At 51.8% G+C, this 14412-nt stretch overlaps 1 protein-coding gene across 3 annotated transcripts in view; it reads left to right on the top strand.

The window, feature by feature from the left end:
• Window positions 1–14412, top strand: part of CACNA1A (calcium voltage-gated channel subunit alpha1 A) — a 236061-nt gene that overhangs the window by 166957 nt on the left and 54692 nt on the right. For all 3 annotated transcript variants that reach the window (XM_065874591.1, XM_065874592.1, XM_065874589.1), the window contains exons 20-24: window positions 1638–2101; window positions 3757–3895; window positions 5265–5394; window positions 9853–9912; window positions 10683–10789. In XM_065874591.1, coding sequence (XP_065730663.1) covers window positions 1638–2101; window positions 3757–3895; window positions 5265–5394; window positions 9853–9912; window positions 10683–10789 — 900 coding nt within the window. The remainder of the gene's footprint in view (window positions 1–1637; window positions 2102–3756; window positions 3896–5264; window positions 5395–9852; window positions 9913–10682; window positions 10790–14412) is intronic.

The raw sequence follows: 14412 nt of genomic DNA, 5'->3' as shown, positions 1-14412 counted from the left end.
CTCACCAGAGCCAGGGCTCCTGGGGGTCTCTGACAAGCTGGCCGTGAGTGTGCAGATGGGAGAAGGCAGGGGTTGATGGCAAGTCTAGGCCTGTGGGACTTCTCCTGGGCCTCAGTGTCCTTATCTGAAAAATGGGGACACTCATTTATCATTTGACAAGAAGTGACCAGGTGGGCTTCCCTGGTGGCGCAGTGGTTGAGAGTCCGCCTGCCGATGCAGGGGACGCGGGTTCATACCCCGGTCCGGGAGGATCCCACGTGCCACGGAGCGGCTGGGCCCGTGAGCCATGGCCGCTGAGCCTGCGCATCCGGAGCCTGTGCTCCACAAAGGGAGAGGCCGCAGCAGTGAGAGGCCCGCGTACCGCAAAAAAAAAAAAAAAAAAAAAAAAAGAAGTGACCAGGCATTTACCATGTGCCAGTCCCTGTTCTGGGCACTGAAATCACAGCTGTGAACAAGACAGACAAAAATAAACCCCTTGCCTTGCGGAGCTGATGTCTCAGTGGGCATTGAGGTCGGAAAAGCTAAGCAAGGACCTTTAACTTTTTCCTCTCCTTCTCCAAATGCACTGAGCGCTCAGACTCTTTTCTCCTCATGTCCATCTGCATGGTGTTAATTATTTGAGTCACTGAGGCACCCAACCCCTACCCAACTCATCTTTCCCACTCTCCACCTTCAGCCATACCAGCCTCCTGAAACTCAACGAGCTTATCCCCACCTCATGGCCTTTGCACTGGCTGTTCCCCCTGCCTGGAATGCTTTGCCCACCACACTTGTATCCCTGTGAGAAATTACCTTTTTCATTTACTGGCTGTGTAGCCTTGGCAAGAGACTTAACCTCTCTGAGCTTCAGTTTTCTCATCTGTAAAATGGTGCTAGTAATTATCCCTCTTAGGGCTAAGGACGAAGGGGTTATTACAAGGCAAGTGTGTTACTGAAATGTCTGCTGTTATTATTTCTATTGTTATTTTTTATTATGTTAATGTACTATGTGACCTGCTTTCCCTAACTGGAATATTGGGAAGGGGCATACTTACTACAAGAATTTAAAGCCATGAGGCAGGGAGTTCCCTGGCAGTCCAGTGGTTAGGACTCCACGCTTCCACTGCCGAGGACCGGGGTTCAATCCCTGGTCAGGGAACTAAGATCCCACAAGCCACATGGCGTGGCCAAAAAACAAAACAAAAAGATAAATCCATGAGGCAATTCCACCCCTAAAGAGGTGGTGTCCCTGTGTCTGCTTTAGCCACTCCTGGAAACATTGTGTGTCCCTGTCCTGCCTCAGAGCTAATGGGAGACACATAGGCAGGGTCAGGGAGGTTTGGGTTGGAGACATGCGGGCTCTGGCAGAAAGTTCTTTTCCCTTCTGATTTCTCCATGAAGGAGTAGCCTCATCTCTTAGGAAGCAGCCCTCCTGGCAGGAGAAGCACCACACTGAAACCTGGGAGGGTGGGCACTTACACTCCCACGGGGTCTTGAGCCCTAACAAGAACAGACCAGGCACCGGAGAGTTTTCAGGACACGGCCCCTCGACCGCCAACTTGTACCTCGAATGGTGGAATCTTAGGCAGGATCTGGAGACATTCCCTCTATGTTCTAACTCACTTATGGGTTCTTTTTCATTGGCCTGCCTGCCACAGAGAGAACCAGGGCTCCGGGGTCCCCGTGTCGGGCCCCAACCTGTCAACCACCCGGCCGATCCAGCAGGACCTGGGCCGCCAAGACCCACCCCTGGCCGAGGATATTGACAACATGAAGAACAACAAGCTGGCCACCGCGGAGTCAGCCAGTCCCCACGACAGCCTCGGCCACGCCGGCCTGCCCCAGAGCCCGGCCAAGATGGCGAACAGCACCGACCCCAGCCCCACGCCTGCCCCACCTGCCACGGCCGCCAACCCCCAGAACGCTTCCAGCCGCCGGACACCCAACAACCCGGGGAACCCGTCCAACCCCGGCCCCCCCAAGACCCCCGAGAACAGCCTTATCGTCACCAACCCCAGCAGCACCCAGACCACCTCAGCTAAGACTGCCAGGAAACCCGACCACACCACGGTGGACATCCCCCCGGCCTGCCCGCGCCCCCTCAATCACACCGTCGTCCAAGGTATGAGCTCCAGTCTCACACGTGAGCCGGCCCCCTGGGCTCAGTCCCCAGAGGCTCAGTTGGGTGACTCTGGACAGTGACTCCACCTCTCTGGCCTCAGTTGCTTCATCTGGAAAATGGGTAGAGACATAGTTCCTGCCCCCACAGGGCTGCTGGGAGAATTAAATGAGATAATATGCATACGATGCCTGGCAAGTATACAATAGGTTAGCAACATTTCCTGCATCCCAAATTCCCACAGGGGAGCCAGGGGGCCACCATATTTGAGGAGTCAACGGATTCCTCTGATGGAAATCTGGGGGAGTCAGATGATTCTTTAGGCCGGCGCTGTCCAAAAGAAATGTGACACAGGCCGCCTATGTAATTTCAAACTTTCTAGGGGAGTCCCCTGGCGGTCCAGCGGTTAGGACTCCACGCTTCCACTGCAGGGGGCACGGATTCGATCCCTGGTTGGGGAACTAAGATCCCGCGAGCCGAGTGGTGCAGCCAAAATAATTAATTAATTTATTTATTAAACTTTGTAGTAGCCAGGTTAAAAGAAAGAAAGAAGGGACGAAAGGAGAAAAGGAGGGAGGGAAGAGGGAGGAAGGAAGGAGTGATTTTAAAAATAAAGAAGAAATAGGTGAATTGAACTTTAATAGTTAAATCGTATTTAACCCAAAATACGATTGATTTGTATCCCAAGTGTTAACATGTCAATGTGTCATCAATACCTTCTAAATTATTAACGAGCTGCCTTACATTCTTTTTCTCGTACTCAGTCTTGGAAATCTGGCGTGTTTTTACACTGCATGCCGCAGTTTGGACTAGCCACGTTTCAGATGCTGGACAGTGCAGGTCTAGGACCTTGAGGGATTGGCTGTTTTTGCACCCCCCCCCAAAACTCCCCCTTGTAAGATTACGATCTGAGAAACACCAGGAGTTCGGAAATTACCCTGAGCTTATTATTTTTAAGATGATAATGGTAGCCCAGTTCTATGCAAAAGCTGTCCGTGAGTTTGCTCTATAAATGCTTGCCACAGTCCTACAAGGCGGATCTTGTCATCGTGCCCGTTTCACAGATGAAAAAACTGAGGCTCAGCAAGGCTCAGCCTGTCCACGGACCCATAGAGTGGCTAGGCTGCAGGATCAATGCTCAGGGGGCTGGTGCCTCACCCCACTCAGGAGAGGGGTGTTAATGGGGGGAAACCCTGCAGTTTGACTGTGGGAGGGGCTCAGTATTCCCGTCTGTAAAGTGGGGCTCTTGCCTCCGCCTGCCTCCAACTGACAATATAAAGGTCATCAAAGGCTGGGGGGTAGGTCTATGTTAGTTTCCCGTGAGGGTCCCAGCAGACTCAAGGCTGTAGAGTGGTTGAGAGCAAGCACTCTGGGGCCAGGCTACCCGGGTTCAAATCCCAGCTTTGCCACATCCCAGCCATGTGACCTCAGGCAAGCCACTTCACCTCTCTGTGCCTCAGTTTCCTCATCTGTAAAGTGGGGATCATAAAGTACCAACCTCATAGGGTCAGGTGAGGATTAAATGGCATAACAGGGTGCCTGGCACATAGTAGGCACTTTGCGTCAGCTGCTTATTGCCTGCTCTGGAGAGTAGGCAGGAGACCAGAGGTTTGTGGGAAATCGTGGAGGGAGCCCTGTGTTGGTTCTTGTCCCAACAGTGAACAAAAACGCCAACCCAGACCCACTGCCAAAAAAGGAGGAAGAGAAGAAAGAGGAGGAGGAAGACGACCCCGGGGAAGACGGCCCCAAGCCCATGCCCCCCTACAGCTCCATGTTTATCCTCTCTACGACCAACCCGTGAGTATGGCCCATGGCCAGGGCAGGGGGCCCAGGGCTCCCACTGGGGCAGTGGAAGTCAGGACAGAGGGCAGACCCAGACAAAGGGTAGTGGGGGAGAGTTGCCTCTAAGACCATTAGTCCCTAGGAGACCTTTGAGCAAATTAAAAAAATGATGTCCCTTTCTTAAGTCATATAAGATAGAAACTTATCATAAAGTACTGATTTTGTTGGAAAAGACCCCCTCCTGCCACCAACTAAAAAACACTGTCATAAATATCCCCATCTACACTGTCTGTGATGTGAGAGGTGTCCCTTAGAAATGGCTGCCTTGGGCAGTGCACAACCTGTACAATTGTACATGGCAGCCCTGGTCCCTGAGCTCTGCTCTACAAGGATTTGGATTTTGGGTAGATGATCTCTGAGTTCACGGCCCTCTGTCTTGGGCATCCTTGAGGAGGCTGGATTATTTAGGGGAGAAGTTTATCGCATGTATGTCTTGGTGGCTCAGAGGTTGTTTTAGAATTGCATTTTTCCAAAGGGTATTTTTTGAAACCCTGGTCCCTCAAAATGCTTCTTGGCAAAGGAGAATCATGTCAAATAAGCTGCAGGGGAAACTGCTTTCTCTAACCTGCCTCTTGGAGCTCACCCTGTGCATTTACTTTTTTATGTGGTGGACATTATCTATTTTAATAAAGAAATTCTTTATTTAGGCACTCTTACCAGGCACTCTTCTGAATACTTTACAAATAAAAAAATTTTCTCATAATAACCCTGTAGGGGTTGGTACTTTGCTTATCCCCATTGGACAGATGAAGAAACTGAGGTCCAGAGAGATGAAGTCACCCGCCCGAAGTCAAACAGCAAGCAAGTGGGAGAGCCCAGACAGACTGACTCCAGCATCCTTGTTCTTAGCCACTCAGCCCTGCAGCCATTCATACAATCTCATGACATATTTATCATTATTAGCTCCACTTGAGGTTAATTATTTCATTATTCTCTCATTAGCATATTAAAGACTCTGATAAGGCCTGCAATTCATAATTTAAGTAACTAACTTTTTTGGAGCCCCTACCATGTACCAGGCCTATATTAACTCTTTTGATCCTCACATTCTTGTGAGTTAGGCCCTGTTGTTATGGTCATTTCACCGACGAGGGCACTGAGGTACGATAACTCGCCTAAGCAGAGATGTGGATATCTTCCCTCGCTGAGGGCTCCCCTGCCCCAGGAGGGTCCCCAGATGAAGGAGCTTGTTACTCTGTTGGGTGTGGGACCTTGGGAGTTAGAGATCTCAGATAGTGGTAGGTGACATAAGGAGATTACAGAGGAAGGGGCTCAATAGCCCGTGGTCTGAGTGGACCTCTGCACGCCTACCTGTCCCCAACAGCCTTCGCCGCCTGTGCCATTACATCCTGAACCTGCGCTACTTTGAGATGTGCATCCTCATGGTCATTGCCATGAGCAGCATCGCCCTGGCGGCTGAGGACCCCGTACAGCCCAACGCACCGCGAAACAATGTGAGTCCCACCCGGCAGGTTCCTTCCAGCCCAGCTACTCTGTCACGGGCCACTTTCTCCTGCATCATAAAAGCTGATAGCTAGGGTGGAATAAATGTTGGGTGCACCCCTGGGCACAGCTTTTGCGGCCACTGGTTGGGAGGGGAAGCTCTGATTCTCTTCTTGAGGAAGGATGTTCCTTGCGACTGTGGTTCTGTGTGCCTGGTGGGGAAGAGGTGGCCGAGAGGGGCTGAAAAGTGCTGGAATCCCTGGTGAGGGGAGTGAGTCTGGCAGGATGTGGAGATGTACAAGCTCTGCATGGAATGTGGGGGGTACTGAGACAGAGGGTGCCCCAGAGGCATCTCCTCTGCAGTCAGGTCTCACCACATGGACCTTTTTGTTTTGAGGCGAAGCTTTGAAAGAAAGGATTATTTTGACTCAGAGGCACCTCCTAAACTTTGAGCTTTGGGGAGAGCTGAAAAGCTCTCCGTTTGGGGGCCCAAGGTCTGCTAACAGCCCCTGTCAGGTGAGCACTTGCTGTGTCCCAGGCACAACCCCAGGTGCTTGGGGTATCCCCATTGGACAGATGAGGAAACTGAGGCTCAGGGAGGTTTAGTGACCTGTCCAGGGTCACACGGCAGAATTCCAATTCTGCCCCCACTAGATCTCCCGCTGCTTCCCTCAACTGTCACCATTTATCAAACACCTTCTGTGCTCATGTCCCCCCTTAAGTCCTGCCATGCAGGAATGAATGTGTGCCGTGGTTGAGAGGGGAAACCAAGGCACCAGCAGGCCAGGGCATCACAGAGGCCGGACTGGTGTCAGCGTCTCCTTCCCCAGCTCCTTCCTCTACCCCCATCAGCCCCCACACGAGCCATCTTCCTCTGGGAGTCAGGCCCTGCTGCCCTCGCTAAGTAGGTTAGGAGCCTTGGCGAGGCTGGCACGTCCCATAAATCAAGCCCGTCCTCAGCTTACTTTGCACTTTCCCTTCCTTCACAGGCCTGCCAGGCCCCCTGGGGACCCGATGGGGGAGATGGAAGGAAATAATTAGAACAAGCCTCCTGAAGGAAACTGGTACCAGGGCAGGGCTGAGGCTGCACTCTGTTATCTCCTGCTGCCTGGTTTCAACTAGGGACCCAGGGAGCCAGGCTTGGGGAAGGGGCGTCCCAAGAGGGGTCTGCAAACCCCCTGCTGGCTCTAGGAGACTGGAGCAGGCTTTGTCTCTGGCAGGGAGGGGATGGGCGTGGAGGGTCCAGGGGGACCACTGCAGCTCCTGGGACTGTAGAGAACCCTGGCAGGGCTCAGACCAGCCCCCATGGAGCGTTTGCAGAGCTCTGGTTCCCCTGCCCCATCCCCATTGCTCCATCTCACAGTTGAAACAACTCTCCTCGAAGCCCTCCCTCTTCTGGGCTTCCCTGGCTGTCCAGTGGTTAAGACTCCACACTTCCACTGCAGGGGGCACGGGTTTGATCCCTGGTTGGGGAACTGAGATCCCCACATGCCGCGCGGCCAAAAAGATAATAATAATTTTCTTTCTAAAAGCCCTCTCTCTTCGAGAGCATGGTAAAGCAGCTGATACCCCGGGCCCCCTCCCGAGTTCTTTTTATTAGCTGATCTAGAACAGGCCTCAGAAAAGTGCACAGAACACGTATGATCCATTCATTTATCAAGTGCACTCCCCCACATAAGCACCACCCAAGCCAAGAAGTAGAACAAAACTGAGCGTGACCACAGGCACCTCTTGGATCGCCCCCATCCCTTCCCTCTGGAGCTCGGTTCACAAGTGGGAACAAGGTCTTCAGACATGTTTGGGTGTTGTGAGTTGGGACAGGTGGAGGGCCGCTACTGGCCTCGAGAGGGTGGGGACCAGGGACACCGTTCATCACCCTGCAGCGCACAAGGCAGCCTCACCACAGAGAATGACCTGACGCCTATTGTCAACAGTACTTGAAAAACCCTACCTTAGAGGTATCCAAATCCCCACTTCTGGAAGGAGCATTTCTTAGCTGCTCTGATTTTCCCACCTGTATGTGCATCCTTAAACACTAGAATTTTTTTGCCTGTTTCTAACACGGAACAGATGGGATAAATTCTATGCATCTCTCTGTCACCCAGAATCGTGTCCACCATGAGATGAGCATGTATTGATGCTGGTAGTGACAGTCATTCTTTTCCGTTGCTGTTGAACGTTCCGCTCCATGCCATCATTTGTTTACGCATCTTCCATTTGACGCACATTTGGACTGTCTGCGGTTTAGAATGCTGTCACGGCATCCCCTACCCCCAACATGGGGCCCCTGGGCTTGACTTTCTCCAGGATCTAAAACCAGAAATGGAGCTTCTGGATCATACATAGAATTTACATGTGGTTGGCCCCAAAGGTGCAGCCAGAATGTTTACTCGCACCAGTAACGTACAGGGCTCCCGCTGCTCCACGGTCTTGCCCACACTTGGTGCTGTCAGCTCTCTCGTTTAGCCAACCTGGTGGGTGTGGAATCTCATTGGGACTTTGATTTGCATTTCCCCGGGATAAATGAGACTGAGAACCTTTTTGGATTCCAGTGAGCCACAGAAAATTGCCTTTTGTAGAGGTCAAAAAGATCTACACGTTAGATACGGTTGAACCTAATTTCTTGGTCTTTTGATTTCCTCTTGCTCCACTTATTAAGCTCTCCAGAATTGGATTCAGCTGACCACCTGGCCTGCCTTTCCCCCCACCTCCTTTCCTTCCTTCTTTCCTCCTTTCCTTCCATTCATTGCTTTATTTAGTAATTATTTAATGAGCAACTGCTGTGTGCCACGTGCTGAGCTAAACATCAAGGATTGACAGGGTATGAGACAGTCCCTGCCATCTCAGAGCTCACAGAGCACTGGGCCTTTATCCATGCTGTGCCCTCTGCCCGGTGCACCTGAAATGCTCTCCCACCACCATCCCCTCAGCCTTCCCAGAACCTTCCAGCCCCTGGCTGCACATCCCAGGAAGTTAGCCATCCTGGCCGCTCTGGCCTCCACTGGCCCTTCAAGCACCACACATAATGAGAATGTGAGTGGTGACCACACAGATCGCAGATCCCAGCTCCTGCAGGACCCAGTGCAGCCACAGCTATTCATGCATTCGTTCAGCAAACATTTCTTGAGTATGCCTGGCCCTGTACTATAAGCTGGAGATGCCACAGGGACAGATAAACATCCCCGCTCTTGTGAGGTTGACTTTCAGGTTGGGGAGGTAGACAGTGAGGTTATTAATAACTACAACAAATAGTGTGTCAGGATGTGACAAGTGCTAGGGATGAGGGATATGGGGGAAGGGGTAGACTTGGTGGAATTTTAAACAGGCAATCGGGGAAGGCCTCACTGAGAAAGTGATATTTGAGCCAAGTCGTAAAGGAGGAGAGAGAGGGAATCAGTTGGAACATGGGGAAGAGCATTCCAGGCAGAGAGAACAGCCTGTGCAAAGGCCCTGAGGTGAGAACATCCAGGGTGGCAGAATCAGAGGGAGCAAGGGGGAGAGTAGGACAAGATGAGGGCAAGGAGGTGGACAGGCAGATTGTGCAGGGCCTCGGAGGCCACGAGGAGGACTTTGGCTTTTACCTGAGTGAGGTGTGAGCCACAGAGGGTTCTTGAGCAGAGAAGAGGGTGGTGGGTGACCGGACTTGAGTGCTCGCAGGCGCCCTCTGGTGGCCATCCTTAGTAATTACCAGCCCTTACTTCTCCAAGGCAAATCTGATGAAGTCAGTCCCCTGCGCTTACCAACGTGCTGGGCACTGTGCCAGCACACTCAACATCCTCATGCCAGGGTCACACCATGGATGTGCTATGGCATGGCCAGGAAAGGGGCCAGAGTGCAGGATGTTGCCCGTCCAGACAGAAACCACTAATGCCTGGTCTTGTGTAAAGTGGTGGGGTGAGGGAGAATCAACCCACCCTGCTGAGTGTGTGGCCCCGGAGTGGGGAGGGAGATGGGCACCACAGTGAGGTTTGTCCCCAGTGTCTGTCCTGGACGGCTAATCATGTTTAGGAAACCCTGTGTGGGAACAGTTACTCACCCAGGAGACCCAGCAGGTCAGAGGCACTGGGGGATCAGACCTGTCACCCACAGAGATGCAGGCCTCCCTGAACTTCCCTGGGGCCACCTCTAGTCCATATAGTGCTTTGGGCAAATAAAAAAGGCACCCTTTCCTTTAGTAAGCAGACCAGCCTGGTAGAGTGATTTTTTTTTTGCTAGGACTTTGCTGCCATCTGCTGGACTGTTTCAGTCACAACATACAAATCTGCCCTGAGACAGTGGGAGGAGGCCCTTGGGTAGTGCACGACCTGCCCAACCGTACATGGATGCAGCATTTCCTCATGTGGATGGAGATTCTGCTCCCTGGGGACTTTGTTGGAGGCCACACACCCCAGTGGACCAAGGATAGGTGCACGGGGGCTCTGCTGGAGCAAGCCAGTGATCGGCTGCTCCCTTGCTTTTATCCCCTGCAGGTACTGCGATATTTTGACTACGTTTTTACAGGCGTCTTTACCTTTGAGATGGTGATCAAGGTGAGTGCCAGGGCTCCACAGTATTCTGCACCCTCAAGAATGCCACCCTGGTGCAGGAGGCTCTCCCCAGAGATTAGAAATGCTTGGTGTGTTTGAGGAACATCAAGGAAGCCGGTGCATCCAGAAGGAGTGAGAGAGGAGGGTGCGGAAACCAGGTCAGGGAGATGAGCAGGGAGGGACGAATCATGCAGAAACTTGGGGGCCACAGGGAGGACTTAGGCTTTTATCCCAAGTGAGGTGGGAGCCATGGAAGGTTCTGAGCAGAGGGACATGATTGGACTCAGGTGTTCACAGCCACCCTCTAGCCTCTCTGGGAGGGCAGGCTTGAGAGGGGGAGCAGGGTGGGTGGGACCCAAGAGAACTGGGAGCAGGCGATTGCACTGGTCCAGGCAGGAGATAATGGGGACCAGCCCAGGGTGGTGGCAGAGAAGGTGGTGAAAAGTCGGCAGATTCTTGGAAGGTTTGGAAGACAGAACCAACAGGGTTTGCTAATGTATCTGATGTGGGGTGAGGAACCCAGAGGGATCCCAAGGTTTTGACCTAAGAACCAGCAAGTCAGAACTACCTTTCACAAGGTGGGAAGGCGCCTTGGGCAGGGGCTCTCGCTCCTCCCCCAGGTCCTCTGGCCACCGTCCCAGCCCTTCAGGATGAGGTGGTCCCATTGACTACCATGCCCCCTCCTGTTGCGCCTCCTCCTGAGGCTGAAGGGTGAATGCTGCTGCCCAGGGTGGGGATGAGGGATCAGAGCGCTGTCTCTTCTCCTCCCGTAGATGATCGACCTGGGGCTCGTCCTGCACCAGGGTGCCTACTTCCGTGACCTCTGGAACATTCTTGACTTCATAGTGGTCAGTGGGGCCCTGGTGGCCTTTGCCTTCACGTAAGTGTCCTCTCGAGGACTCCTCCTGCCTCTTCGTCCCTCCGTCCCCAGCCCATTGAATCAGGGGACGTGTTCTCGGGGTGTAGAGAAGGGGAGAGTGGGCTCCAGGGTGGTGGGAGGCATCCGCATGCCACTGGGAAGAGCTTCGATTGGCTTCTGCATGATGCCCACCACGGAGGAAGAAGGAGAAGCCCTCCCACCTTCTACCTCCTCACACAGCCATGCCACCGACCCCTTGCTCTGCTGCTTTCCGTAGACTAGCCCCACCAGGACATCTCATCTTCCTTCTGCTCTACAAGCTCTGCCCAAGCCACTGTCTCTTTGGGGAGCCCCTCAAAAGACAATCAGGAGACGAATGTGCATGAGAATTTGGATTCCCCACCCTGTGCCCGAAGGCCCTGTAGTTATAGACCTGATGACTCCCCTTGTGTGTCCTGAACTTCTCCTGGCAGTCCTAGGACGCTCTGAAAGGTCATGCCTCATCATGCAGCTCCAAGATGGTGCCCGAATTCTGGGCAGCCATGTCAAAATCGTAGCTGGGTTTTGAGCAGCCATTCCAAGATGGCACCCGAATTCTGGGCAGCCATTTTAAGATGGCACCTGAGGGCTCAGTAAGCATTCCAAGATGGCGCCCAAAGGCTTAGTAGCCGTTCCAAGGTGCGATTCCAAGATGGCATCCGAGGGCTGAGTAGCCATTAGCTCTTAGGGCCCTGGTAGCAAACTTAGCAGTATATTCCTCAACTTGTAGACGCTTGGGGCAGGATGGAAAAACCTAATCTGCCCCTAATCCAGAAACAAATCTTCTTAGGGACCCTGTCTGTGCCCATCACAGTGGACCATTCCCAGAAAGAAAAGCCTCAAAGGGATTCGGACCCACCTCACCCATATAATGAGAAATCAGGGGCTTCCCCTTTGCCTCTGCCTCCTGGGCCCCTTCTTAGCAGACCTGGAAGAGTTCTTGAATGGCCCACCTGACCAAACAATGAGGACTTGGTTTTTCAGGAGGCCAGTGTGGTGGCCCGTTTCCAATTTAAGGGCTAAACTGGGCCATTCTCAGATCCTCCCCTGGGAACACAATGAGATCAAGTTGTGTCAAAAGAGCAAGAAATCTCCAGAGTTTCTGGATGCCTCTGAGCTGGTGGAGATGTACCATGAAGGTCAGGAAGCTGAATGTATTTCTGACTCTGGCCAGACTTCCCACCCCCTTTCTCTTTGTCTTCTACTTTCTCCTCCTTTCTGTGTCTGCTCTTTTCCACCCCCTCTCCTTTTCTCTCTTTCTTCCTCTGTCCCTCTTCCACTCTTCCTCCTCTCTCTCCCACTTTTTTAAGTAATTGAGTATTTGATCATTAGAACGATGGAAGAGATCATCTCAAAAATTGAAGAAGTTTGGCTACATTTTCATTAAGATGTCCTGTAGGTTTAATACTAATAATAATCAAAGTGCACAGGAAATTAGAGGAGAAAGATTACCACAAATAAGACAAGGTATCCATGGCCTTCAGATATAAAAAGCAATTACAAATCAATAAGAAACACTGAACCTTAATAGGTAAGTGAGCACAGGATTTAACACAGAAATTTCACAGAATGCTGACTAATAAAAATGAAAAAAAAAAACCTACCTCATTGGAATTAGGAGATATATAAAATACAAACAAGATACAATTTGTTTCTTATCAAGTTAGCACAAATTTCTTTCCCCAAAAAAGATTCTAAAAGGTAATACACTGTGTATATGAGAATGTAATGAACTATGCTCCTCCCTCTGTCCATCAGTTATGTGAGCAACTTCTACAAGGTGTCAGTCAGGCACCATGCTAGGTCCTGAGAAAGTTTCGATTCTGAAAAGCCAAAACATTTGACAGCCCTCATCCTGGAGTGAATCCATCTCAAATCCCCTTCCCTCCCTTGCTCCTGTTTCTGTCTTTCTCCTTCTTTATCTTTCCCCTTTTCTCTCTCCTTCCCTCTCTCTGACTCCCTTTCTGTCTCTCTCTCTCTCTCTCTCTCTCTCTCCCCACCTCCCCTTCCCCTCCCTCCTCCCATCTCCCCTCCCTCTTCCCCTCTCCTTCTCCCTCTTCCTCTCCTCCAGACTCTTTTCTCTCTCTCTCCCTTCCATCCTGTCCTTCGCCTTGACCTTCTGCCTAACCTGGGCCCCGTGGCCTGGAGAAGGCAGACACTCTGCCATTTGCTCTGGCATCAAAAACCCAGTCCCCACCATGTTCTGACCTGGGGTAGTCTTCATGTCCAGGGAAGGCAAGTGTAGGCAAGCACCCGTCCCACATTTCCTCCAGCCCTCCAGGATGATGTCTGCCCAGCAGCCCCCAGGTCCCCCAGAGCTCAGAAAGAGATCACATCCATCTCTCCACACACAACACCCCCCTTTGCCAGCTGTGCCCTGGGTGGTGGGTTTTGCCCTCCGTGGCCACCACTGGGTGTAGTACAATAGAGGTAGCGTCTGCTGCCCATCAGTTCATCCTTGACACTTTCCTTCCAGACCTCTGTGGGAGCCAACAAGCTTCAGTGCTGAAGAGGGGGCCCCCACTATTGCCCTGTCCCCTCTCCATCCCTCATTTGGCCTCCCAATTTGGGAAAAGTGTGGCCTTCGAAAGACCTGGGAACAAGCCTTTCAAACCGTAGAGCTTTACCATGATGGGCCACCGTTCCCCTGGAGCTACAATTAGGCTCAACTTTAAGCAAACCTGATCTGCGAAAACAAAATTGTTTTTCCACCCAGAATCAAGCAAAATGGTTCTTTGCGTCTGCAAAAGAATCTGTCACAGGGAGCTGATTCTGTTTTTTAATTTTTGAGCTTTTGTTTTAAATATAAAGTTATACAAGGGCATTCAAAATGAGCCTCCAGCTCAGAGAAATTTAGCAGCGTCTTTGTAGAGTCCACCTGTGAAGCTGGTTTTATGAAGTTGCTACAGGCATGAAGCCAGCCAGTTAATGCCATTGAAAATCCCTGTTTCCAACTGTTTTTTTAAATTCCTATGTGAGGAAAGGGGCTGGACAGGGATTTAAGATCATCCCTATGAGTCCCAGTGAGCTCGTGGATCTTGCAGGAACTGGGGTGTGTGAGATTTTGCCAGTGGGGTCCTGACAGGTGTTGGGGACTCTCTTGGGGTTTTAGAAGAGCTGACAACCGGGGGAGCGCCTTTATGTGATGGTCACAGGGATGGAAGAGGTAGACTCTGAGACCCCACCCCTGCCACACCCTCCCCACCTCACTGCCAAGAATCTGTCACTGCCACTCCTCCTCCAGGGCAGGGCCACAGGCCGGGCACAACTGGCATGCACCTTGATCAAGCTGCTCCTGCATGCCTTAGGCCAATCTGCCAGAAAGCCAGAGAAGGGGCCCCCCACCCAGGCTGCTACATTTTTCCCCAGAAAAGTTTCAGAATCCTCCCTCTGCCTTCAGGTTTCTGGCCTCTCTTACCTGAAAAGGTCTCTCGCCCTACAAGGACTTTCCTTATTGTCTTTCCTTGTTACCAGACGGAGGTCACATCGGCAGGAGTAGGTGTTGCTCTGAGAGTCTCCACTTGAGTGTCCAATCCCAGAGTCCTTTGCTTCTTTTCTTTCTGTTCTTTTAACTCACTTTATCTGTCCTATGTGCCTGTCTCCTC

The sequence above is a fragment of the Phocoena phocoena genome, chromosome 3 (assembly GCF_963924675.1).
Source record: "Phocoena phocoena chromosome 3, mPhoPho1.1, whole genome shotgun sequence".
NCBI classification, from domain to species: Eukaryota; Metazoa; Chordata; class Mammalia; order Artiodactyla; family Phocoenidae; genus Phocoena; species Phocoena phocoena.
Note: the sequence above shows the minus strand (reverse complement) of the source record. Positions and strands in the feature narration are given on the sequence as shown.